This window comes from Pelecanus crispus, chromosome 1 (genome assembly GCF_030463565.1).
Source record: "Pelecanus crispus isolate bPelCri1 chromosome 1, bPelCri1.pri, whole genome shotgun sequence".
In the NCBI taxonomy this organism is placed as follows: Eukaryota; Metazoa; Chordata; class Aves; order Pelecaniformes; family Pelecanidae; genus Pelecanus; species Pelecanus crispus.
The window spans coordinates 76,940,849-76,967,578 of record NC_134643.1 but is presented as its reverse complement, the minus strand read 5'-3'; the positions used below and the strand labels follow the sequence as shown (position 1 = coordinate 76,967,578).

The 26,730-nt window shown below is 39.4% G+C and overlaps 1 protein-coding gene across 1 annotated transcript; it reads left to right on the top strand.

The window, feature by feature from the left end:
* Nucleotides 1–720: 720 nt before the first annotated feature.
* DNAI7 (dynein axonemal intermediate chain 7) lies at nt 721–26,648 on the top strand. The gene is made up of 16 exons (XM_075706118.1): nt 721–742; nt 2,998–3,018; nt 6,441–6,522; nt 8,041–8,132; nt 9,379–9,480; nt 12,388–12,525; nt 14,440–14,586; nt 15,761–15,864; nt 17,329–17,608; nt 19,490–19,592; nt 21,889–22,055; nt 23,007–23,151; nt 23,933–24,147; nt 24,829–24,996; nt 25,232–25,345; nt 26,075–26,648. The coding sequence occupies exons 1-16, from the start codon at nt 740–742 to the stop codon at nt 26,354–26,356; spliced, it is 2,163 nt and encodes a 720-aa protein (XP_075562233.1). The 5' UTR covers nt 721–739; the 3' UTR covers nt 26,357–26,648.
* Nucleotides 26,649–26,730: the final 82 nt, after the last annotated feature.

The following is a 26,730-nucleotide window of genomic DNA, read 5'->3' as shown; positions in this document are numbered from 1 at the left end:
TACGGGCTTGCAGTTTCCACCCTGGCTGCTAGCCTGGCACCTGCTCTGCCTGTGGTCTGCTACGGAAACATTCATACCTATACACATACGTGTATATATACACACAGTGGTAAATTCTTTTATATATATAAAACCAAAGCTGTAGGAATTCCTGCAACTTTTGCATTCTTCAATTCTGCTTTTTAAAAATCGTTTAAGTGCGTTACGAATTGGGGCCAGCGCACACTGCCAAAACGTAACGTAAAAAAAAAAAAAAAGGTAGTAATGACATAAACTTTTTTTTTTTTTTTTTTTAAACTAAAAGCAGCTGGAATCGAGTCCAGGGTCCGCTCCTGGCGCAGCGGGAACCGGCTGGCCTCCGGGTGGCCTCCTGCCGGCCCGAGGGCCGTCCCCTCGGGCTGCCGCCCCCCCCGCTTTGCCCACGGGGGACCGGTGCCTGTCGCCCTGCCCTGTGCCCCCGGCGCTCACCCACACACGACCCCCACGTCCCCGACCCTCCCCGGCCGGGCCCCGCGGGGAGAAGGGGAAGGTCAGCGCCTCACCAGCTCCGCGCCGTAAACCCCGCTGGCGTCGCTTTACGGCAAAGCCGTAACGGGAGGCACCGCCCTTCTGCCGGCCCAGCCGCGGGCGGGCGGCAGCACGGCTGCGCCAAGGGGCGGGGCGGCGGGCGGGAGGACGCGATTGGCGGCGGGCAGCACGCGGGAGGAAGGGCTGGTCGCCTAGGCAACGCGGCGGCGCCATGGTGAGAGCGGGCCGGGGGCGGGCGGGGGGTCGGGGCGTCGCCCCGTCACGGCGGTTCGTGCCGCGGGCCCGCACCGGGGCAGCCGCTGCCCGGCCCGGGTGACCGAGCTGCCGGTGCCGGCGGTGAGAGCGCGGCCTGCTGGGGACGGCCGCGGAGCTGCACCGGCGCCCTCAGCTGCTGCTGCTGCGGGCGGCAGCGGCCTGTGCCCGTGTTACCCAAAACTGACGCTGCTGTAGAATTGTAAAGCCCTACCCTATCTATGCTTTTGCTTGGTTAATAGGCTGCTAATGGCAAATTGTCCAGGATCAGGGCACCAGGTGATGTATTATTGTCTTGACTAGTAAACCGTGAAGAGCTACTAAGGATCTGCCAAGAAGGAAAGTAGGGGAAAGGTAATTTCGGCAAGGGGGAGATTGCGACCACCGACTCAATGACAAACTAGAGAGACTACCCCCCCACACCTTGGGCATGCTTAAGTTAAAATCGTGCTGTACCTTTAAGCGCAGAAGATATAAACCAGTACGAGACAAATAAGCTTAGCTAATTTAATGATTATGTAGTAGATAGGTGTGGTGTGTTAGATGGGTGTGGTGTGTTAATTGTAATGTCTAAACGTTAGAGAAAACTTCGGTAAGCGTGCTGGCTCTGTGGAATTACCACTTGGCACCCGAACTTGGCGCAACTCTGAGGATAAAACAATACCTCGCCTCAGTGTGTGCAGGTTGGCTCATTGCACAGCGTGCGAACGAGCCCTGTTTGGGGCACACTGGGCGGCGGGCCCGGGCGCTTTGCTAGGGCCGGTGTAGCCGCAGGGCCTTGAGCTCCTGCAGGGAAAGAGGGGAGGCAAGAGCAACGGGAGCAGGAGCCTTGGGACGCTGACCAGGTGGTGAAATGGGTAAGGGTTGGACTGAAGTAGTCAGTACTGAGGTACGTGCTGAGGTACCGGTGTATAGAAAAAAGGTTTAAGGCTTTGACAAATCACCTGAAGGACATGTTAGCTTTTCTGCAATCCCCCGATCTCATTTCTTGTGCAATGGTTTGTTGGAACTGGGGTTGTTTAGCCTGGAGAAAAGGAGGCTGATGGGAGACCTTACCACTCCCTACAACCACCTCAAAGCAGGTTGCAGCGAGGTGGGTGTTGGTCTCTTCTCCCAAGTAACAAGCGATAGGACGAGAGGAAATGGCCTCAATGGTTGGACTGGATGATCTTAAAGGTCTTTTCCAACCTAAACGATTCTATGATTCAAATTGCAGCAGGGGAGGTTGAGATTGGATATTAGGAAAAATTTCTTCACGGAAAGGGTTGTCAAGCATTGGAACAGGCTGCCCAGGGAAGTGGTGGAGTCACCATCCCTGGAGGTATTTAAAAGACATGTAGATGTGGTGCTAAGGGACATGGTTTAATGGTGGACTTGGCAGTGTTAGCTTAATGGTTGGACTCGATCTTAAAGGTCTTTTCCAACCTAAACGATTCTGTGATTCTACTGTGGCTGCTTAGCGTGAAACCCAGCTTGGAGGTAACTAACACTTTGTTGTCAGAATTGCTCTACCGTAACAAACTTCTCTGCCTTCCCGTGCACAGCCTGTCTTCTTCACTGCCTTCCCCCTTCTCCACCCCACTGGGAATATGCTCATGTGGGTAACTAATCACACTGAAGTTATGTGAAGTCACATGGCAATATTTAGATGTTGCATAGAAAAGGTAATTGTTTACACAATCAAGTAAGGGATTTGCTGTTAGACGTTTGGCTTTCTAGAACCTGTTCTTATCTCCTGTAGTCGTTTGGAGAAGTCCCCTAATTACATATCTTCACTTCATGTGCAGTTTCCCCATGAATGACAAAAGACTCGGTGGTGTTTCTGTGTTCTTCTAGGTCATCGCATGATGTAATTTAGTGTTATTAGGAATAGCATACAGTATCAGTTGATGAGTTCAGAAAACACTGAAAACATTTTTTGGCTCAATTATGTCTCAGACTAAATTACATATTTGATGTACGTTAACTTTTTAACAGTGGGAATAAGTAGATATACTTCTATAATCGTAAGTGTAATCTAGCCTGATAAATTAAGATGGGCTGGAGTCATGTGTTAGTGGCTAATTTTCTGCAATATTGAAATTATTGTCATTATAGTTTTTCAATAGTTAATCTCATCTAATTTTACAGAATAGTTGTATTTTTAATTATTCCTTTATCGTCAATACCCTGTTCTCTGATGCTCACTTTCCTATTTTTTTTTCCCTGATCTTCTAGGGTCCAAAAAAGAAAAAAAAGGTAGGTAGCCAGAAATATGCTCTAGTTCACATACAGCATTTTGATCCCTGCAGTGTTCATTTAGGTAGTGTGCCAGGACAATTCTGTTACTTTGGAAATGATATGAGTAAAATGATAAAGCACTTCATACTGAAATTAAAGTAAGCATCAGTTACTTCTGGACTTAATGTCTACAAAACATTATTTTTAAGAAGTTTTATCATAATAAAGGTGCTGTGACATGTAATTGTATGCAAATGTGCTTTTTAAAAAGAAGAAGGTGGGGGTTTTTTGGTTTTAATCTGTATTTCTTCTCAGCCAGTTTGTCAGGCTCAATCAAATTTGAAAGAGGAACAGGCATCTCCAGGACACTAAGCTTATGTGCCTTTCGCAAGGCGGCTGAGTCGTGTTCCTGCAGAATTACTAGAGAGAAGGTGGCGAGCGCAGCCGCTGTGTGTTTTCCTTGGCAGTGGATGTCTGGTCAGAGAGCCAGTGTCCCGGCTTCGAGCTGCAAGCTGGGCACAGAACATCATGAACAGGGAGGACAACAGACAGAAGTCCACAGGAAACTGGATTGCACAAATTCATGCCTGTGGATTATTCTTAATGGAGTGATAGTGAAATTATCCACCCCTCCCTCAAAAAAGAACACAATCAAGTGTATTCCTTGGAGAACTGTGCATCTCAGATTTGTCAGTACTATGTTAAGGCATAAGAATGTGAAAATAAGTTGACTAAAAAGTGATTGTAAGTAATTGAAACAAGCAGATTTTCCATTTTCACTGGAAGAAAAGTAATCAAAGTGGGGTTTTTTGTTGGTTTGATTTTTTTTTTTTTTTTTTTTTTTTTTTGGTTGAACTGGAAGGAACTGATTCCTCCCTGAAATCGGAATGGGTAGAATTGTGGTTTTTACTGGCTCTGTTCTAGGAGAATTTTTCAAATAAATGCTTTGGTAACAAAAGTGATAAGATGCACGCTAACTCTGGTGGGTGTACGTTTGTTGTTGGCACTACATTTTCACCATTGTTTTTGTTCAAGCTTCGTGATAACCTTTGTATTCAAAGTTGCCTTTATGTATATATTTATTGCCATGCAAAGTAGTGTAAAGTTAATAGCTTTCCAAGTAGTTATTTACAGCTGAAAATATACTATTCAGAATCAAAATCTGACATAGCAGTATTTGTAACACACTTTTTGTGTGATGAATGACCAAGGTTCTCCTTGATTATTTCCAAGTTCCCTATCCATTGGATTACTTGTAACAATATTTACCAAATTATTAGGAATACTCAGGTGGAGTGGGTGGGAAGACTTCATAATACCATTGTGTTCATTTGCAACTGTCTGGACTTAAGTCCTCTCTTGTTGTCTCTCCCTGTCAGCTTTGTTGGACCTCTTTCTTTATTGCCTTATTTACACCTCTGCAAGATGGGCACTGTGCTACTGTGCTGGTTTGGTACCATTCTGTACCCGTTTCTCTGCGGAAGAGGAGGATTGGATTCCTAACAGATGCCTTTGATTTTTAGCACTTTTTTCCATTGTGATACCATCCAATTATATTCTCTTGCTGACACTGTGGATGAAACTCATACTATTTTAGTCATTTGACCTTACCTGACTGAATCCTTGTAAGCCCTTGTCTTTCACCAATGATGGCATGGGGACTTGGGATTCAGGTCTCTGATGTGCAACATCCAGGTTAGCTGCCTAGGTAGAGGATGTGTCTCCTCCTCTTTTCACATTGCCTCGCACTCTGAACCCATTTGCATTCCGTATTTTCTCTGTTTTAAAAAAGTAAATATTTGATTCTTTCTCGTTTGTGTGTGTCAGTAGCAGAATACCCTTGTTCAGCCTGTACATGGATACACCACCAAATGCAAGTCACTTGTTTTCCTTGACACCTTTTTCTTTTGTCATCCATACCTTTGCTTTCAACCATAGTTTAGGCTGCTGTCACTCTGTGTTTTCTCCATATGCTGGAGCCTATGCAGAATATCATGGTTTATTTTCTCATGTATATGAAAAAAATAGCCTTATCTGTCCCACTCATAAACAATAATGTTGGCTGTGAATTAATTTTGCAATTCAGTACAAAATCAGCCTCCTTGTCTTTACAAGCTCCACAAACTTGTTTTGATTTACTTCATTTTTCTCCCCCGACACTGCCCCCCCCTTTTTTTTTCTTTTTTTTTTTTTTAAATCTGTTCTATTCAGGCCTTGTCTTTGCAGCATCTGCCTTCAGGAGCAGCACTCCTCCCTGGTGTCATTCTGTCAACCCCAGATGGAGTCAAGGCACACTCACTGCAAGTTTATTGTGCGTGCAATACAATGGCAGTGTTACCTGCGTAAACACAGTAAAACTGAATAAAGATAGTTTAGTCCTTAGTAACTACGCGCTTGGTGAGGATTGCAACCTTAGGCTGCTTTTGCTGCTGCATTAACAGGAAATTGGTGTTTTCCTCTTGTGTGTCTTTAAGTGCTGTTTTCTAGTGACAGTGCTAATCCTACACATTTGTTTAAACATCCAAAGACTGTGTCAACACAAAAACTAAATGAATGCAAAACCCAAACAAAATGATAATAAAAACCTCTCCAAGAATCTTTCTTTTTGCTGGTGAGGTAAAAAGTGAGGGGCCATTAGCAAACATCTTCAAATCCAGAGAGAATTATGCTTTCCATGTCCTAGCTGTTCAAGTCTCTTGAAGGCAACGTGGCCTCGTGCACAGCTCCAGTTATCAAATTTTTGTATGTATCATCACTGAGAAATCTATGAATTACAGGACAAACATAAGTGTTCTATCTTGGTTAATCTGTTACATGACAGTAGATTTTGCATGTTACTTATCATATATTTTATTTTTTTAAAATGTATACCCAGACTGCAAAGAATTGATAAGGAATATAATTTCTGAGAAACCCAAATGTAAAATATAGTTATTCTAGCATTAGCCTACAGGTTGAACAGTTAACTCTCTTGAGTTGCAGTGGGGATTTTACGACAGAAGAGAGAACTCTTTGTTAGTTGTCTTGTGAATTAGATGCTTGCAAACACCAGCCTTGTCCATGTCCCAAAATACATTTCCCTGTATTTCCTAAAACGTCTGAAGTTGTAACATCTACTTTCTTAGCAGATCTACATGTTACTCAATTTTTACGTTAAAACAAGAGATTTTAATATACTCCTCCTGTGGACATGTTCAGGAGTGTCTAGCATAGAATAATACATTAATTATAAAAACATATATTGCATCATGAAAATGAGAAGAAAATTGAGTTCAGGATGTGGATTGCTGTTCTGGAGGCTTTGTTGACTGTGTAGGGAGTCTAAAATCTTAACTCAGGGATCAGATTAGGAGGACAAAGTTATAGAGGGTGAATACCTCCCAAAACGTATTTAAGTAATATTGACATTTGTTTTCTTTTAATTTATTGCAAACATTAAGTCCGGTGGCAAAAAGAAAGTTAACAAAGCTGAACAACTGAGATTACAGAAAGAAGAAGAAGAAAGGAGGCTGAAAGAGGAAGGTACTGTGCACTTTGTTTACAGGGAATGTGATGGCACGAATCAGTTATTTTAAATAAATGGACAGAAAGTAATCTCCCAAACTATATGTGCACCAATATTTCACAAACACAGGTGATTCATCCCTCGTTTCTTGTACGGGCCAAATCCTGTGTTACTTGTTACTGCCTCCCACATCTCACTTTCCTATTAGAGCCATACTCTTTTCGCTAGTTACTTCTACTGCAGTTAGGAACTTGGGAAGGAGGATGGCTGGAAGAATTAAGGGTTTGGGGTTTTTTTCTGCCTCTTACCATTACTTTTTGAAATATTCTCAGCAAGTTAGGAATGCACTGTTTTGTGGTTCTCTTCCCCCTGCCCCCCCCCCGCCTCCCTTTTAAGCCTGGTTCTCAGCAGACAAGAGAAATTCTCTGAAAAGGACTTTTCCCAAAGGCGGTGAACAGAATACTTCTGTTGGCAGGGGTCTAGCTGGTGTTCTGAAGGGGTAGCAGATAAAGTGACTACAAAGATAGATTAAAGTGTAGTTTGCTTGGGCTCACTTCTGTCTCTACTGATTCTCCACCCACTTCTTCGAGATCTTTCTATTGTATATCACAGTATCCCTTAAAGTGAAATCCCAGTTGCATGACTTACCTGTCCTCGCCATCTGAACGTGTCTGCTTCTGCAGTTTGGTATCACAGCTCGATACTCCTGTCTGAACACCAGATCCATCTCTTCTACTTCCCTTTGTGCCATTAATCCATCCTGGTGGGGGTTTGGGCACGCTATGACTGCTAGTAATAGTAAGTGACTTCTAATCACTAGTAACCTCTGTGGACGAGGGTAACAGCTGAGGTGAGTACAGGCAGATTTGGGAACTGCCGTTGCTCTTGCCTCTGTGCAACACAGATATATTTGAAGTGATTTGCGTGTAGGTAGTGACATTCAAGCCACTGTTTGGGGACACGTGGATTGATGCATAGGCTGCGCTAGCTTAAGCTGAAGGCTTAGAAGTTGAAACCAATTTTAGTTTTCACATCCTCTCTGATTTTCTAGTCCCTGCGGCAGCAAAGAAAAGCTAAAACTGTGATCAGGAGTAACTGATCCTGAAGAGGATTTCAATGAAGAAGTAGCTGTAAGATTGAGGTACCCACCAAAGGTTGTAGGAAAGGAGAACACTAATTAGGGACTGAACCACTCAGGCAGTTTCACCATAGACACTGGATTAAGAACCTGGGCCTGTTCCAGCTGTAGATAAAGGGAGAGGGCACGCCTGCTGCTGTTTCTGGAGGAAAAAGAGGGCTTGCTGATCCTTTTCTCCACTTGGATTGTCACAGGCTGATAGGAGTAGCACCATATTGTGTTTTAGTACTATGATTCGAAGTACTTTGGCTCATTTGGAAGATTTCTGCACAATATAAGATACACCTTTGTGTTGCTCATTGTGTATGGTTGTTTTGTCATTACGGCTAATAACAAAATAATTTGGTTTTATTAAGCAAAATATAATTATGCTTTTGACATATTTTCCAATCTTCAGAGGAAGCCCGATTGCAAGCTCAACAAGAAGAAGCAGCAAGACTTGAAAAGGAGAGAATTGAACAAGAGCAGATGGAAAAGCTTGCAGCAAAAGTTAGTTCGTACACAATAGTTACTGAAAAATTCTAATCTTATTTCTAAACTTGTGACAAGGTCTGTAAAACATTAATGTAGTGTGAGAATGGGAAGGAGTTTCCTTATGTCTTTAGTGTTGGGAACAATATAGAGGAAATTTTCTAGCATCACTAGATTAAAATTACTAATGAAAAATCTAGCCAGATCACCGAAACATACTCTTGTATAAGATTCCACAAGTTGAGAAGGTAGTGAGCTGGATTAGTAATTAAATAAAACACAATAATGTAAAGTCAAGAGAAATGGTGCTGAATTTTTTTCTACAGTATTCTTTCACTAAGCCAATATTTGGCTTTGTGTTGCTTTGATTGAGCAAAATTCTCTGAGACAAGATAGTCTTGCCTGGTTTTGATACATAAAGATGCTGTGGTTACATTAACTTTTGGGATATGTGATACTCCAGTTTGAACAAATACTTCTTTTTTTCCATTTCCTCTATACTTTCAATTAGATATATTTTTTGTGTTCCCCATAATTACATTTGGTACAGTTGTGGCAAGGAAATTTTGGTGTAAATTCTAGAAGTGGTTACATATTAGGACAGATGCATTGATTTGTGTGTGTGCATGTATATTTATATGTGTGTGTGTATTTGAATTTGTATGTTTATTTTTCTAAGACGACTGGAATTCAGAACAAAAACTGTTTGGTAATATCTAAATATATTTGTGTTTAAAAAAAAAAAGATCACCACAAGTTATTTTTTTCCCCCAGAAAAAAGTCACTCTTGCCTGTGCCTCTTGTCCTTCACAGAATATTTTTCCCTGTAGAGAGAAGATACATTTAAAATAATAGAAATTATAAGGAAAAAAAAAAAATCATCTCGCACACATTTTTCCGACATTGGCTTACATTTTTCATCAGCTCTCATTAGAAGTAGTTCCAGGATGATGATATGGAAACTGTTCAAGTGAGAGGCTAACAATCATATGACACATTATGTTACTCATATGACACATTATGTTAATCATATGGCTTAGCAACTGCTGTGATGACAATAACATATTGTGAACTGCTGCAGTCTTCCTAATTAAATGTTTCATAAAAAAAGCAAGTTATTGGTATTTGGATTTGTTTTAGTGGTAATTTATTAAAATATCCTAAATTTTATTCTTTGATATAAAACAATTGTAAGTTGTAAACCAAATACTTAACTCCTCTGTTTGATGTGTGTGTGTGTAAATATATTTATATATAAAAACAGGATCAAGAACGAAGGGAATCTGAACTAGCAGAACTTCATTCATTGGAAAAGAAGTTTTTGTCTGCACAGCAGTGGAAAACAGATTATAGAGCACATGCAAAGGTAAGCTTTCTTTCCAAGATCTGCCCAGTGTTGTAGAGGTTTGACAGCGAAGAGACTTTAGGCTATGCCTCCATTACAAGATCCGGGAATGCTTCCATTTCTTGAACTTAGGCGTGTGCTATGACTGCGTTTCAAGTTCCATCTCAAGGTAGTAACTGGCCATCCTCACTCTCCTCTGTCTTTTGTACTTCACACAGAAAAGAAACATGGGCAAAGAGAAGCCTGTCTGGCTGATCTAAGTATTAGGGCCCCACAGCTTACCCCAGCAGTCAAGAGGAATTGTAGTTTCACATGTTCTGGTATTTGTCCTTCCTTTTTCTATTTGTTCAATTCATTCTAGTTTTAAACATTCCATAAAAAAAGCTCTACCAGGGCTTAGAAATGTTTTTGTAGAATTTGAGACAACTGACAACATTTGTTCCAGTGGTTCCTGGATATCACAGGTTGTCATTCGGAGAGAGGTTGGACAAAACTTTGAAGGACATGGCGCAAATGTGGGTCAGATATCAGGGCTGGAAATATGTCAAAATGCAGCTAAGGGTTAATGTCTCTGGTTTAGGGTGACGTACATGGTGGTTGAATCACCACCCAATGGTACTATATGCCTGTAAAGTTAAATAGTAAGGTATGGAAATACACTAGTAGAACATTTCACTCTGTGAATCCATCTTGCAGAAACATCATTTAGTAACAGTCTGATATGAGATTTGGTCAGTTTGGTTCCAGGTAAGGTTAAATAGACTTATGGACACAAGGATTTTCTCTTTGTCTTGTATGTTGCTTAATCCTTTATAAAGCCTCTGCAGGAAAAATTTAGAATCATAGGATAAATCATGTTGGAAGGGACGTCTGAAATTCATATAGTTCAACCTCCTGCACAAAGCAGGGCAAACTCTGAAGTTAGATCAAGGTGCTCACTTGGGGTTTTGAAAATTTCAAAGTATGGGGATACCACAGTATCTCTGAGTAACCTGTTTGACAGCTCTACCACTCTCATTGTAACAACCCTTCTTTAAAGCCAGTTGGCATTTCCCTTGTTACAGCTTGTGATCATCACCTAATTGTCATGACACGTCATCCCTATGCACCTCTGAGGAAAGTTTGCCTCTGTCTTCTCTATAACCCCTTTCTAGGTACCGGTAGATTGCAATTAGCTCCTGCCTTAGCTTTGTTAGTCCTCTCTAGACTAACAAAGCTCAGCCTTTCCTCGTGTGTCATTTTCTCCAGTACCCTAACCATCTTAATGTCCCTCCTCTGGACTCTTCAATTTACTGCTCTTTCTCTGGTATTGAGGGACCCAAAACTGGATACAGCACTCCAGGTGTGGCCTCAGGAGCCCTGCAGAGGGAACAAGTCAGTCCTAGGAGCGCTGATTGCGCTCTTCCAGTGTGTCCTTAGCATTCGTTGCCACAAGGGTGCAGCATGATAACTTCACAGTTACGTCTTGACACCTTTGGATGATGTTTATTACCTTTTTTGAGTTGATGACGAGCTCTGACTTTATTATCCTTGTGAACAAGAGAATCTGTCAGTCATTTTGAAAGGGGACAGTTGTTTATGGATGTTTCTGAAGAGTATTTCTTGGAAGGAGAAACATAAGAATTTTTTTGTTTTGAAAAGTAATGGCAAAATAGAACTATTATTTTAAAAAGAAACCTTCAAATAAAGTACTGGTAGATTATGGGAAATACTAGAGTTTGTATTAATCTGTTGTTAAGAATATTTAGGGCAAAAGAAATATCTAATACCAAATGCTGAGTTTCCACATCCGTTTCTGAACAATTTCAATTCAGATTAACAGATAGGCTTACAAATTTTCATGAAATTTATCCTTTTTCTCAAAGCACAAGTGCTGTTGTTCTTAAGGGTGTGCTTTCCTGATGATGAAACTGAAGCTGTATTTTAAGTGCAAAGATGTAAAAGAAAGAAATCAGATGTTTTAATTACTGAAGACTGATCAGTCTTTTATACAGGAGTTTCCAGTGCACTGAGTGCCCACCTGTTATTGCTTTTTTTGAAGACAGTGGAAATGGTTATGGAAGTGGTTGGGAATGCAATTATACAAGCACTTTTGCTTTAAAAGATGCATTTTACATTGTAATGCAATCTTCAGTAATACTGCATTACTAATCTTCACAGTATACAGGGAGGCAAGGTTTCCTTAATATCTTACTATATGGATGAAAAAAATTACATTAAACGTTGCAAATTGGTCCCATGAGACAATGTCAGGCTCATGTGTAGAGTTAAGTGGGTTTAGCCTGTCATTGTTGGTTATTATTTTTACTTCCCGCCCCCAAGAATGACCAATAATTGATTTGAAAATAAAATTATTAAAGAAAAAAAAGATCATTCAATCCTTTTCACATTTCCACCAGAGGTTTCTGTGACAGCTGAATTGGTGCTGGTGAGGAGGTGGAAATCTCTTTCAGAGGCAGAGAAAGGAGGAATAAACATGTTGGAGTAGAAGGCTTTTAAGCAGCTTTGTTGCCAGTATAGGAATTTTCAGTTTTGTTGGCAGTATCTGGTTTGAGAACCATCTGCCTCTTCCACCTGCACTGGTTCCTCATTTATTCTTTCAGCCCCTCATTTGTGGCAGGTACTGAATTCATTGCTTTTGTAGACAAGCAAGCTCTACCTAGTGGAACAGAAGTCACTGATAAATGAGTAAGTATAAACAGCAAATGTTAGGTGGGCAGAAGTAGTAGTAGTACTAACACATTAGTATCAAAGTAAACCATTTTTTTCTGGCACAGTGATAAGCCAGGTGGTGTTACAGTCCTGTTTAGATGCAGGTGTGAATGTATCACAATATATTTATCTTTCAGAATCCTCCTTTTTCTTGTAATAATGATAGTCATTTGCACCACATGCCCGTATCTACTTTTATTTTAACGTTTTCTGTAGTGGGAGCATTACCTCAGTTGTGATGGAAGTCCTGACCCAACTGTACTGCAGGAAATAAATACTTTCATGAGCTTATGGCGTGAAGATCAAAATGAGGACATTCAACTTGTGATGGAGAAGGGAGAACAGGTGCTAAATGTAAGTGTTAAAATGGTATTTTTCAGTGTAAGCTTACCAGAACATATCCTCAACAGCCCCCTCCCCCTTCCTTTTTTCTTTTTTTTTTCAGCCCAATGACTGAAATTGGCTATAACCTTCAAAACCAAGAAGTTTTTCTTCAGTTTTTACATTTTTTTTTAATTACAGATTTATTGTTAACTCTAAAGAAGATGACTATTGACTTTAAATATGCAGTGCATTTAAGGAATTTGTGTGTAATGTTTCTACACTGAGCTCTAGTATTCCAACATCCATCTTCCCGGCTATGTACACTTTAAAGAGTCTTGAGCCAGAACGTAGCTCATGTTGTATGTAGATGCTTCAGCGGACAGCAGCCTTACCATGTAACACTTACAGCCAGTAAAGTGTCATGTAAGAGCAGGGGTTCCCAAAATGCAAGCCACCAACCATTGACGGTTTGTGAGGCCATTTTAAGCAATTTGTGGCTGCTCTGTAAGTGTAGGATTTTGTTTTCATTTATGCTAACTTTATAGTGTTTTTCAGAAAGTTAAATGGGGTCTTCCAGAAATTGGGGGTGAAAGTCACACATGCAATACAACTTTCATTGGGCTGGTTTGGTTCCGAGTGTTAGATTTCCTATCTTGCAATGCTCGCTGGGTGCTGCAGTTTTCACTTTCCGCATACCGCCTTCTTCTGACCCAGCAGGGAATGTGCTGGTCCTTTCAACAGATAACTGTTCCCTTTCTCTTCCACACTGCAACCCAAGCAAACAGCCTGGCAGTTGCCCACTTCTGTTCCTCCTCGCCACTCTTCTCCCTGCTGTCATGTCTTTCCCACAAACACACTTCCTCTCTCCACTGTTATGTTTCCCATCCGACACTGAAGCAGTTACAGCTACTTCAGGCCCTGTAAACGTATGCTACCTTGCACTGTATGCTCAGTAGAGTATTATGTGATACTAGAAGATGGCATTTTTGTTTCACCCCTACTGGAAATGCAAGGTGATGTCAAAAAGGTTGCCTGTCTTCTCTTGGTCTAAAACACCTCAGTGTTTCCTTCCTGTTCTACATGTTTTTAGAGGAAACCGTTGAACACTCCAAACTGTGAGATCAGGTAGATCAGCAGTTCAGAGTTGACAGGGGCCACCTCACTATTGAGGTAGACCACGTTAAAGGTGCAATACGAAAAAGACAGTAGGAGTTACAATTCTGCTGCTGCTTTGCCGCGCCTTTAATGAGCACTGGCACTGTGATTCCACAGGCTAAGAGGAAGAAAAGTCCGGCAAGTCTGAAGGGAGGCATAAAATGTCATCTGATCCTCCTTTCATCTCAGTGCTGCAGGTCGCTTTGGCCAGCTAGGAATTTTTTAGTTCTATATGAGCATTTAAATGGTAAGATATTAGCATGTAGTGGAAGACAACAATGTAATGACAAGTTCCAAACTTCACACGAAGGGCTGTTCTGAGAATTAAAATGTAATTGCTGTATGTCTTCGTTTTTTTTTTTTTTTTTAAGATTTTGTAGTTGAGATTATTACTATAGAAAATACGGTTCCAAAATAAAGCTGTAAGCTTTTCATTAAAACTAATTTTTGACCAGAAGTTTCTTCATATGACCAACTGGTTCAATAAACGATCTCTTTCATAAACTAAGATTTCACAGCCCACAGGTTAAGGAATGAAGGAATTGGACTAGAGGAATGAAGGCAGGCAGACTTGACCCTGGAATTTCCAGCACTTTGCATTGTTGACTGTCTGATAATGCTGGCTTAGCACAATTTCTAGAGATATAATAGAAAAAAGATTACTTCTGTGACCAAGTTATGTTTAGGTACAAAGGAAGCAAGTTTGCTTCATTTTTTATGACAGAACACACAGTATATGAAGGGTGGTGTCAAAACAGAGATACTTTTCCCACATATAATGTCTTCTAGTTAATTGAGAAGTTGCAGTTTATATTATTGGATGCACCACCAAATGAGATAACAGAAAAAGAAACAGTCCAGTACCAGGAATCTATTCTGGAATTGCAGAATCTGCTTCATCAGAAGTACAATGGAGCAACAGAACACCTGCTTAAGGTAAGTAAGATTTACTACTTTGAAGGTGTAATATGCCCAATGCACCTAAGGTTAGCTACAAGTGTCTTCCTGTGATGGTTGGTTTTGTTTGTTCTTAAATTGTCACAGAGATTAGTATTTCATTTTCCAAATTTAGTATTTGAGTTTCCAGATCATGTGTATAGCAGATACCAGACTTGTATTTCTTCAAAACCCCTGCAGATCTTAGCATTAGAGTGGAAATTCTTACCATGAAGACATTAAATATTAAATTATTGTGACATTTTGTGAGATTTGGAGATGTTGAAAACAAGGGGCACTGTATGAAATTTGTTTCCTATTTTGTCTCAATGATTTAAATTAAAGTTAATTGACTGTACAAAAAATGCAAATGTGAAAAGCAGGTCATAAGGTTAGCTTGTACACATTTTTTAATACAAGTTAATATGACATTTTTTAAACGGAGATCTTGGGAAGAGTAAAGAGTATTTAAACAAGAAAATGAAAATGTACTTGCGAATCAGTTTTCTGGCTTGCATGTATAGGTAGTGATCTTGCTTGCTGTTTTAAGTATATTAATCATATATGTAATATGTTTAGCAAAAGAACACTGCTAGAGGAAACAAAAAAAGGAAAAGAAGTAAAGGAAATAGTGAACCAGTTGTATGTTTGTTCACAGTCAAAACCCTCTGCAAATTAAGAAATGTCTTTATTGAGCTTAGGATTGAACTCCTAATGTACTTACCATTTCACAAGTTGTGTATTGACAGAAATATAAAATAATCTGTGCAGTGGATGTGGGATAGGTGGTGGGCTGTGCTTTATTGCTCAGTAAGTCTTTTTTTTTTTTTTTTTTTTTTTGTCCCCCACTTGCCCTGAGAAGTATTTTTGAGGGCAAATGATTAAGGGAGATAGGGACTACCATTGAAGGGGATAATGTAAGATCCCATATTTGGCAGAATTTTGACTGACAGAATTGAAGTCAGAGGAAGAAAAAGAACATAGCTCAAAATTTAACAAAGAGGTTTGAGTTTATAACTGTCATATTTTAATACATAAATACAACATACCTGAGCTTGGTCTGTTGTATTTTTATTCCTACATGTCTTTTCTTATTTATTCAAGTGTAAATGTAAGTAAATCAAAGTGATATAAATAAGAAGAAAACATAATTTAATCTGCTTTTTCTTTGTAGACAACTAATATGTATGAAGATTCTGACACTGGAAATATGCAGGCAGTCATAAAAGATAAAAATGTTACTTTTTGTATTTGGGCCAATCTGAAGAAGAAAGCAAGGTACAGCATACTGAAATTCTTAATTTGAAATGAGGCCTGGCCTTGTCTACCCAAGTCAAGTAAACATCATGAACCAGTTTCTCATAATCTTTTTCATGTTGAATAGCTTTTATTCTACAGACTCCCAACTGATGGATTTCATACCACCCTGTTGCTAAGGAAGGTACTGGTTACATCAGGGTTTTATTAAAGAAACAGGACTGTTTTATATGTGTAGATGTATGTAAAAATATATATAGTTTTTGTTTCTTAAAATGCTACAGTAGAACCCTGTTACTGCCAGAACAATTTTTAAAGGAAAACAATGAAACTCATGCAGAGAATTGAAATTCCTCTGGAAGTAATATTTCTTGCTGATGCATTAAGATAGTTTCTAAGCTGTTACAGTTTCTTGCAAAGCGGTGAATGATGCTTTGTGCTTAGTTCTTTGTTACATAAAAGATTCTAGAGCCTGGAATGCAAGTATCCTCAATAGTGGGTTCTGAATCTAAGGTTGGGGTTTTTTTTATTTATTTATTACATTACCATTAACTGATATATGTTTAAAAACAAGATTTTTGAGCAGACTTCCTACTCCCACTCTGCAAATATGAGGAATAAGTTGGTAAAAGGACTTTGCCTTGACTAAGGACCTGTTGCTGTAAGCTTTGCTAAGATAACTAGAAGGCTGGGTCCTAAGCAATGTCAGACTGACCTGCAGGAAGAGCCCATTTGGGTTAGTGTTAAAGCCTTTTGGTCAGCTTAGAGATGCACTTAAAATTTGCAATGAAGAATTAAATGATGCTTTACTAGAAGATTTTTAGAATGTGTGACTAGCTGATCTTATCAGAAAATAAGTAGTATTTGAATTGTTCTGGTTTTGGTTGGGTAGGAATTGCAATGAGCAAGAAACTTCCATATCTGATGAAAGAACCCCAGTTCACAAGTCAGATACTTGATTTGATGCAAGCTGGCCTCCTGTGCCTGCTCTTAGCCTGTTTCCTACACTGTCATGAGAATTGGTGGCTGTGTAATACTGTTGATTATCAAAATTACCTTTAGGTCTGTGTATCTCTTTGGATTTTATGTGGAAGACGCTCAGACTGATGTAACACAGACAGCTGGTGACTTCACCTATGTAGGAATTTGCCCATTAAATTAGTCTGTTTTGCCAGGAATGTACTGTGTAGAAGAGCTGCCATTCGATTCTGCCTCATTGTCATCCTGTCAGGACAGCTATTTTTGCAGCTCCTGATCCATTTAATGCAGTTACAGTTTTTCTGGAGGGGCTTACAGACAGCTGTCAGTACAAGACAGGAAGCGTATCATGACATCCCTCTCTATTTCTTAGACTGTGCCATGCGACAAAAGAGAATGTAGGTGATTTTCAGTGTAAAACAGCAATTTGAATACTTAGGAAGAAATATAAAAATAAGTGCTGCCAATCTCACTAGGGAATGTTATTTTTTAAACTGTTATTTACAGGTTCAAAAATCACATGTTTTGTGATACACGGCATGGGTTTGATCTTCCGAAGTCACTGGCTGCGAGCAGTGTTGCTGTTCGCATATTGCATACTCATTATGACCACGTATCTCCACTTTGGCTGCAGTGTCAGAGTGTGCCAAAATTGGAAGTCTTAGATAGCAAAGAGTTAACTCAGTATTCAAAAGACAATGTAGAAGAACCAGAAGAGGAGGAAAAGAAAGCCAGAGAAGAGCCCAGCATGCATGCTGAAGAAGAAACGTGTTCTGATGGGAGAAAGGTAGGTAAAAAAAAATCTCACAAAAGGATGTTCTGCAATGCTGCTGTTACTTGAGGCCCACTCACAGCGTAACAGCTTCTTAATGTGTCCTGTACCTGAGAGCACCAGGTTCCTAAACGTTTTATAGGAAAAGGCAACTTGGGTTAACACAGTGCCATAGATCTTCTCAAGGGAATGGAAGGATGGATGACCAAAGATTGTCATACAGAAGGTAGAAAGGGAAGTTTGGACAGGCTGTGGCAGCTGGCATGCGTGAATTGGCATTTGGTTGGCAGTTTAAGAGCCATGAGGAACATCAGGTGCCGTTGTAAGATATTTTGATAAATCCGTGATGTATGCCCAGATGAATGGACTCTGCTTCTGAGAAACTGACAGCCCCATAAAATCAGTGCAGGAATCCAGTATTAGGAAAATTTGCAGTGTGCAGAATAGGATTCAGAGTTCAGCAGGTCATGGTTGTGCAGTTACTTGGTTGCTCTGTGTCTGTACGCTGAAGCTTTGCCAGTAGAGAGCTTTCCCAGTACTGTTTCTGGCTGCTGGATTCTCCTCATCAACACTTTTCAGTGGAGTATGTTGGTTTTAGGTGTTGTAGAGGTTGCTTGGTTTTGTTTTCTTCTTACTGGGGTTTTTCACTTTCTGTATCATCTGCGACCTGCAGATAAGTGACTTGGGTTCTCTATCTAAAATTTCTGCACAAATAGAATCACAGAATCATAGAATCGTTTAGGTTGGAAAAGACTTTTAAGATCATCAAGTCCAACCATTAACCTAACACTACCAAGTCCACCACTGTAAGTTGTAACACATCATGTTTTATGCCTTCTTAACATGTTTGGCGCAACGATCTTTGCCTTTTTCCTTTCCAGTCCCCGACACCTTTGTAGTGAATCAGTGCCTGAAATCCCATTTTTCTTGGTTCCTTTTTTCTTGTTTGTATGACAAATCTTGTCTTTTGGCAGTTTTCACCTACATTTTTCAGACTCTCTTCAAGCTCCTCATTCCATTGCTTCTCTTTTTCTTTCCCAGGTCTTACCCTCTTTCTGTCAATCCAGTTTTGTGACTTTTCCTGTTCCCTCTGAAGACTCTGCTTCTCTCAGCTACTGCAGTGTCTCCTCCTGTCTGGCTCTGCCTTGAGTTCCCCCACATTTATATGCGTAAACACTTCTTTCCCCTCACCTTCTGTCCTGTTTTGGGAGGTGTGTGTTCTTCCCACGCACTGGCAGGCACAGCACAGGGCGCAGGAGGTGCCTGTGCCTCCGAATGCATGGCTCGTACACTGAACTGCCGTTTGTCTACTGCTGTGCTTCCAGAGGAGCCTGCTATGACAGGGATGAATTTGTGTCTGGGTTGGAAATTTGGCTGGATATCTAGGGTAATGTTTTGAAAATAGAAAACTGTGTGAGAAAGGGAATAAATATCATGGGCACAGGCTAAGACTGCAAGTGGGGGTTCTGGCAGAGTTTCAGTATGGCTTTGGATTCAACATTGGCTTAAGTTTCCTTTGTGTCACTCTTCTAGCTGTAAGGGCAGATAAACATAATTTTTGAGTGCACACACTGCTAAAAAGGTTAAGTGCTTGCATGGTACTTGGGGAGCTCGAGATGGAATTTGCTGTCAAAATTAAGTAATTATTTTATGTTTATCTCTATAGATCCAGCTCCAAAGTTGGAGAGTACCTTTAATCAAAACTAATTTTGCTAGCTAGGTAGAAATGATTTCTCCTAAAACCTTGACCCTGCAGCAACATTGATGCAAATGTTGCTGGAGGAGTGGGACTGTACTCTTTCTCCTTGGGCCTCCCTGAAGGAGGGAGGTGATACCCTCTGCTTTATTGTGTCTGCCTCTGACTAATGAAAAAAATGTCTTTTGCTTTTTATATAGAGTGCTGTCTCATTCCAAGAAAAGAGCAACAGCATAGCTGATATAAATGAGACAGAGGAGGAAACTGAGAAGAAATCAGAAATCTTGGACTTACCATCACAAGGTATTTGGTTAGTTTTTATGTGCAGCATTACAAAAGTACTTATTCTAAATATTTTATTTTATATGTGGAAACATCTTGATATAGATCTCTATGTGAATGGAACAAAGTTTATAAATATATTGATGTTTTGATAACACTTGAGTTTTGTTGACATTTCTATTAATGATTGTTAAATGCAGGGAGAAAATAGGACAGGTAGGAAGAAGGATTTTGACCCCACACGTATTTTAATTTATTTATTATTTATATTTATGTTCATGTACATGTTTATTATTTTTATGTACATTTGTGTATTATTATGCATATGTTTATGTATATTTATGGCTGAGACACACAATCTTTATGAATCTGCCAGGCTGTCTGGTGAGATTGACTTCCTCAGAAGAAAATGGTTTAAATGCGTGCAATGGTAGGCACTCAGGTAGCGTAGGTATTACAGAGTGTTACTTAAATGTGTGTTTGAAGTGAGATACATGCTGATACACTTTGCTAAAAGAGGAACTAATTCTAGGAACTAAAACTGTTTACCTGTCCCACATAAGTCACGAATTTCTTCAGTGTTGTGGTGTTCTTTGGTTTCATAAGACTGAGTTTTCTTGTAGTACTGTCTTAAATAAAACAACTGCAAACTATTCAGCATCATTTAGCTGAACTGTACAGCCTTTTCCATGTTGTAAGAAAAAACCCAAACCCTACCCGACAACACTTTCTGCTGAGCACAGTCCAAGCAACCAGTTGTCAGACTAGACCCTAAAGACCACGCAAACAAGGTGGTTTTTCAAGAGAATATAAAGAACTTGGACTTCCTTTGGCGGAGTTTGCTGTTTTATTTCGGTAAGGCTTTGAAAATCCCTACCATAGTATTAGGTGAAATGTACGTGCACAGAAGTGTATTAATTATACCTGAATGTCTTCAAGCTTGTTTATCTACTTTAATAAGGAGAGAAGACTTATGAAACTACACTTTTGCTGGCATGCTAATGGTTGGTAAACCCATTCAACCACTTTTCAGAATAAAGTTTGAAAGGATACTCAATTACCACATATTCAGTGAAAACAGGCAGCCAGGTAGATGAGAGGGAAAAACCAGGAATGCAACAACAGGGAAAAGAGCAATAACTACTGCAATTCTCTGGATTTAACTTCATTGTGCCAGTGTTAAGAAGTTAATATAGCTTGGGAGAATGAATAGTTTTGTTTAGAAGACGCACATATTTTTGAATTATTATTTTAAAAAGCAAGTTAAAGTGCAAGCTACCACTGTGGCTGGTAGTAAAATGGTTTTTACTTCCTGTAAATTTTTTGCTGGTAATAACTGCAAAAGGACATTATGTTGTTATGCGAATACAGCAGAATAAACCCTCTGCATAATGCAACTAAATCTGACATTAGAAAATTAATACAATTTTCAATTGTTTTTTTTAAAAAAACTGGAAGACAGTTTATGTAGATATTTGCCTTTTTTTTTTTTTTTTGAGATTATCTCACTCTCTAAAAGCAAATTTCATAACACTTACAGTGGCTATTTTTACAGTATTGAACACTTTTTCTTGATCCCTGTCAATGGTAAGTTCCGTCCTGTAACATCTGGTGCAAAGTGTTATGTGGGCTTGGGTTTCGGTTGGTGTTTTTTTTTTTTTTTTTAAGAAAATATTTCTAGGCATTTTTTGTCCATGGCATTGATCCCTTCTAATAGCATTTTCCAATTAATTAAAAATGGAATTCTTACATATACATAATTATGTGTTTAAAAAAAAAATAAGAATTATCTTTGTTATCTGAAAATTTTGTTTGTTAAATCCCTCTTGCTCTTCATAAATATCATCTGTCTTTCACCTTCAGCACATGACCTGTAGGTGCCTTATATCTTTTTATTTGCCTCATTTCTTTTCATACCAATACAGTCTTATTAAACCTGTCCAGAATCTACTGTATTGTATACTTGTGAAAGTCATCTGTGATTAATGATATGGCTCATTTTGTCAGCAAAACGTTATTCCTATATAAAGCATTTTGAATTGGCTACAAAGTTAGAGCAAAGATTAATCTGTTAAAAAGCTCAGTACCAAAACAGGATGTGCTTTTCATTGTCCAGCTGTCTTTCCCCACATTTCAATTAATTGTTAAAAGATTTGGGAAATGCCAGTAGATGGTGCTGAAATGCTGCAGAGTGTAAAGCACTTCAAGCACATGGGCTTTTTGTGCAAAAGTGAAAAATAAGAGAAGTGGGAAATTTCAGTGCCTTAGTTTAAGCACCAAGTTAACTCATGTTTTTTGGTTTTTTTTTTTTTTTTAGTTCAGGATCCACTGATGCAGGAAGAGACGAATGAAAAAGAAGAGGCGATAACTGATGAAAACATTGTTGATTTGCAACAGTTTGTACCGGTGGGTGGTGTGTACCACATTGATGTACTGCAGCTTCCACCTCAGGTCAAACAAATCAAGGACTGGAGTATGGTGGAGGTAAGTGAGGAAAGAGATTACGCCTATGCACTCCTCTTCCCTGTCATCCTTGAAGAGCTGTTCCTGAGGTGTGTCACCACTGTACATATGCAGTGTACATGATTTCTTGAGCAGCAAACTGAAGGACCAAGTTTTAAACTCATTTCTCAATGACACTTGGCCAATTTTTGGAGCAGCTGGGGGGAACAGATCAGCCTGCACTTAGAGGTGTGTGCTCCATCAGTGCTCATCAGCATGGCTAGCACAGATCGTTGTGCTGGAAACTGCTCTTGGCCAAAGTAAAAGCAAAGAGAGAAGTTCTTAGTTTTTCATATGTGAAAGGTACACTTAAAGAAGGATGGTAACAAAATTACTGTCAGTTCAGTTCCAGGCTCTGCAAAATATTTGAGGACTATAGCCGATGTGTTCTAGTTTTCCCACTCGTGGAGCTTGATGCAGTGCTAACCTACATCACAGTTTTTACTGTGAAGCTGAAAAACCTTTAATAAGTGAAATTCCCATACTAACTAAGAAAGCGGGATTGTGGGTGTGGGGGTCTTCGTTCCCAGCTGAGCACATGGACCTGCATTACCAGTTGCCCGTGACATCTTTCATTCCCTTTGACATGGTGTGGACAAAGTGGAATTGTATCTGCTTTTGCCTCTCAGGTGCTCTTGGGTTTTTTGGAGACTGTGGACCTAAAAAATGACTACGCCTACTTTGTGGCAATGCCTTAAGGGTGCCACCGACAGCACATGAAGGGTTCAAAGGCCTGGTGGTAGTCACCTGTCTACTGTCTTCAACATTGTAGTTGGAAATGTGCAATATTAGCAAACCATTAATACTAATAAACTTTAAATGGTGCATTAGGAAACTCTAGAGGTGAATAGGTGGACTTAAAGAAAAAAAAAACAGTAGGCTACTGCATTTTCTAATAAAAATGTTATCTGGCCTTTTCCCATCTTACCACAGATACTCGATGTTGGATTGGAGGCATACCCATATCCCCCAGAAGAGACTGAAGATGCCCCACATCCACCAATACAGATAACCCTTCGGCTTTCTGACAATGTGATGTATTTTGAGGATCCTGTGATAGCCCGATGGGATCCTGCAGGTATGGACTTAGGACATAAATTTATTTTCAGTTTGAATAATGGAATTTATACCTGAGTTTGGCAGGTTCCAGAATCCAGCTGTAAAGATAAGAGCCAATTCAGAACCCAGAAATAATTTGGGGACTTCAATGTTAATTGATTGGGATTTCTTTTTTTTTGATTGTATTTTGCTTCTGCATCATATCTAATAATGGACTGCTTGTTGAGGATTTTCACTGTAGCTTTTTAATATGAATGGAAAAAAAATACACACCATTTAATGGGAAGTGGTACAACTGTATACCAAAATCAAGTTTTGCTAGGATGAAGCCATGTAAAGTCCACTTTGAGCCAAATTAGCTCCTAACCACACGTATTAGTATTAAGTTAAAAATCTGAAAATTAAATGTTAAAAACCAAATGTGATATTCTAGTTATTAGATAAATACAACACACCACTGGCTTTACATTCATGAAAGAGAGTGGAACCTGTTAAAACAGTTTGATGTTTGAAGTTACTCTTGAAAATGAGCTTGTGGACTGCTCTATAGCAAGTAAGAAATGACAGTTGCATTAGTATTTGTATTTCTTTTGACATTAAGGAGAAGCTTTCCTGTCAAAATTAGACCAATCTTGTACTTAAAGACAATTAAAATGAGGGGAGGTTTTGCCTTAAATGAATTCTCTTTATTTTGTGAATATTAGTTAACCTAGGATGTCTTTACTAATTCTTCCCCAGCACATATCACAAGCAGAAGCTTTACATATATATCTTTGTATTTTTGCACCCCTTTGGTAAAGGCCAACAGTGGAGAACTGACGGCATCAGCAACATAACGTACGAAACACAAGAAAAGAGTATCACCTTTGAGATGGGTGCCTTTTATACAATAGCACTTCTCCAGGATGCTCATCTCAACATGCCGTATCAGGCATGGGAATTGCGACCTACTGGTATGGATGAAGCACTACTTACAGTTACTGCAGTCTTTGCAACGATTCAGATACAAATTAAGGTACTGTACGTTTTCTTATAAAACATTTGCAGATTTTTTTTAAAAAAATGTAGACTTATTACAGTGTCCTTTATTAAGAACTTGGGATGCTTCCACAAGAGCAATTTGAACCTCACTGTTCCAGTGAAAATGAGGGAGGATCTCTTCCTTTGCAAGCACTATAAGGAACAGTACTGGTGATTTAATTTCAGTTCTTTTCTGTGAACTGGTCAGAAGAAAGCATCTGTATGATTGTTCTGCAAAGTTCCAGTAAGAGCTTTGCTATTTGTACTGCCTTGCTGAATTCAAGACTGTTTCACCCGATAGAGACTTAAAAATTCTCTCCTCCCAACTATACCAAGAGAAATAAAAGCATTTCAGGCAACCTACTACTAATGCTACTTGTTCCTTCTAAAGGTTCAAGTTACACATGATTATCCGTATGCTCATTGCTATATAAATGTTTGGTTGCAGACATGATTTTACAAAGAGCCAGTATGAGCATGGGCCAGTAGACCAGCATCATTTCTGAAATCCTACAGAAAAGTGGCTGTCTTCAGGATACGTGAATGAAAGTTTACGGCCTAGAGTGGTAGATAATGTATGCAATATTCAGAACAGCAAAGATATTAATATTTGATGCCTGAAACAGAAAATAGCTTTCATGACCAGTAAGTTGCTTTCACTGGTTTGTACAAACAGGGTAATCAGTGTATGTTGTCTTCAGTAGTGGTGGAAGAGAAGGATGTGCTTTCCCATGTCACAGGAAAATGGATAAGTCCATTTAACCTAAGAGCAGTTTTGAAAAAAGCCGGTGTGAATATTTTCCCAGCAGAGTATTCTCACAAGTATGTCGCTGTGAGCAAGAAGGTGAGTGCAAGAGTGGATGGTTTTCCTGGGGTTTTTTCCATCTATTTTTCCCTTAGGTAACATTTTCTTGTATGAAGACCTGTTGTGCGGAATCAGGTGGCAAGTATACAAGTGTTCTGCCAGCTTAGCCAGTGGATTCTGGTTAGCACAAGCTTTTTCTTCCGTTTGTATTACGGGGAATTAAACTGAATGGGATTTTTTCCCCCCCCCCCCAACTTGTACTTTTGCATTACAGGCTCCCCTAGCAGAAGTTAGGGCCTATCAACAGATGGCACTGGTTGTATCTGCTTTTGCTTTTGCCTCGAGCAAGTGGAATCTAGAAGCAGGTCAAGAGCAAGTAGTGTTCAAGGTTTGTGGATTTAGACTAAAGTTCTAGAGAAAACTAGCATAGACCTCTATCACAGTTAAAGAGACAGAAACAATTAACTTCTATAAGTTATGCTCATCTCTAACACTGTCTTCAACCCCTGCCTATGCTTTTAGTGGAGCAATTTTAAGATTTGGGGTTGACTACTCAGCAGTGTTCAGTGTGTGTCAGTAAAACTTCAGCTCACGCATTTGTGAGGACTCTAATGGGACACACATGTCAGTAACAAAGAAACTTGCTAATGTGCTAGGACGTAAAACTGATAGACCAGCTATTGAGGCTTTAGCCAAAGCTGGGATGGTAGAGCTGGACGCTGATTTTCATGAAGTATCCTGCTGTAGGGGTCCTCTGAATAGCAATCTGAGCTGCAAGTTTTATAATTAATATCTGGAAATTTCTTCTTGTCCATATGGGGTTTCATTTGTTCCCTAGTGTAAAGGAGAGAATAAGCAACTTAACAAATCAAGGCTTCCTATCTGTGAACTAAAATACATGTGGTTAAAACTTCTCCCAGAGAGACAGAAAAATACTCCCCATTGTGGCTGTAGATACAGAACATACCACACTGTTGAAATCTTGAGAAACTCTCCCACTCTCTTGTTTCTGCATTACACTCATGAGTATACTAGAATTTAGAATTTCATATTAGAATTTATACTCTGTCAGTGTCATGGGCTTCATCTTACAGCATTTTTTTTTTTCCTGCAATAGGTAAGTGAGCATGTTAAAACAGATTCTGTCAGAAGGTCTCACAAAGACTGGTCTCTTTACATGTTTAATGGTCAGAAAGCACAAAAGCTTAAGATCACTGAAACCAGTGAAGCTTTTTCAGAAGAGCTAGAAGAAAATTCTGAATTTCACTCCACACTCTACCATATGCTTAAGGACTCTGCCAGCAAAGAAGCAATTGATAAAGTGGAAACCGCTAGCTTCTTGTTTATTGATGTTGTATATCAGCTACTGCTTGCTACAAGAGTTTTAACATACTCTTAGATACTGCATGCTTTCCTTTAAAACTTTATTATCAAAAGCTTTCAATAAAGTTACACTTCAAGTCTTGAATCCTTTTCTATTCAAATCATTGGAACACCTTCAATAACTAAAATGCAAATGTTCTATTTCTGTTACAGCAAAAATAAATTCTTTATTGTCTTGTGGCTAGACCACTTAGTCATATTTATTGTTATAGCTATGTTCAAAAATTATTGTTTTATTGTAAACTTGAATGGAACCAAGACCCTTTTAGGTACTTGTAAAGATGACTTTTGTCAGAAGGGGGCGGGGAGTGGGGGTGGGAATTATTTTTCAATTTCAAGTCACACTTTAAAAAAAAAAAATGTCCCCAAAAAACACCCACAACCCAACAA

What these genes read in the sequence shown, in the direction of transcription:
- DNAI7 (XM_075706118.1), top strand. An exon ending in CAACAGAACACCTGCTTAAG is followed by an intron (nt 14,587 to 15,760) that starts GTAAGTAAGATT and finishes TTTTCTTTGTAG; the next exon opens with ACAACTAATATGTATGAAGA. An exon ending in AAGAGCAAGTAGTGTTCAAG is followed by an intron (nt 25,346 to 26,074) that starts GTTTGTGGATTT and finishes TTCCTGCAATAG; the next exon opens with GTAAGTGAGCATGTTAAAAC.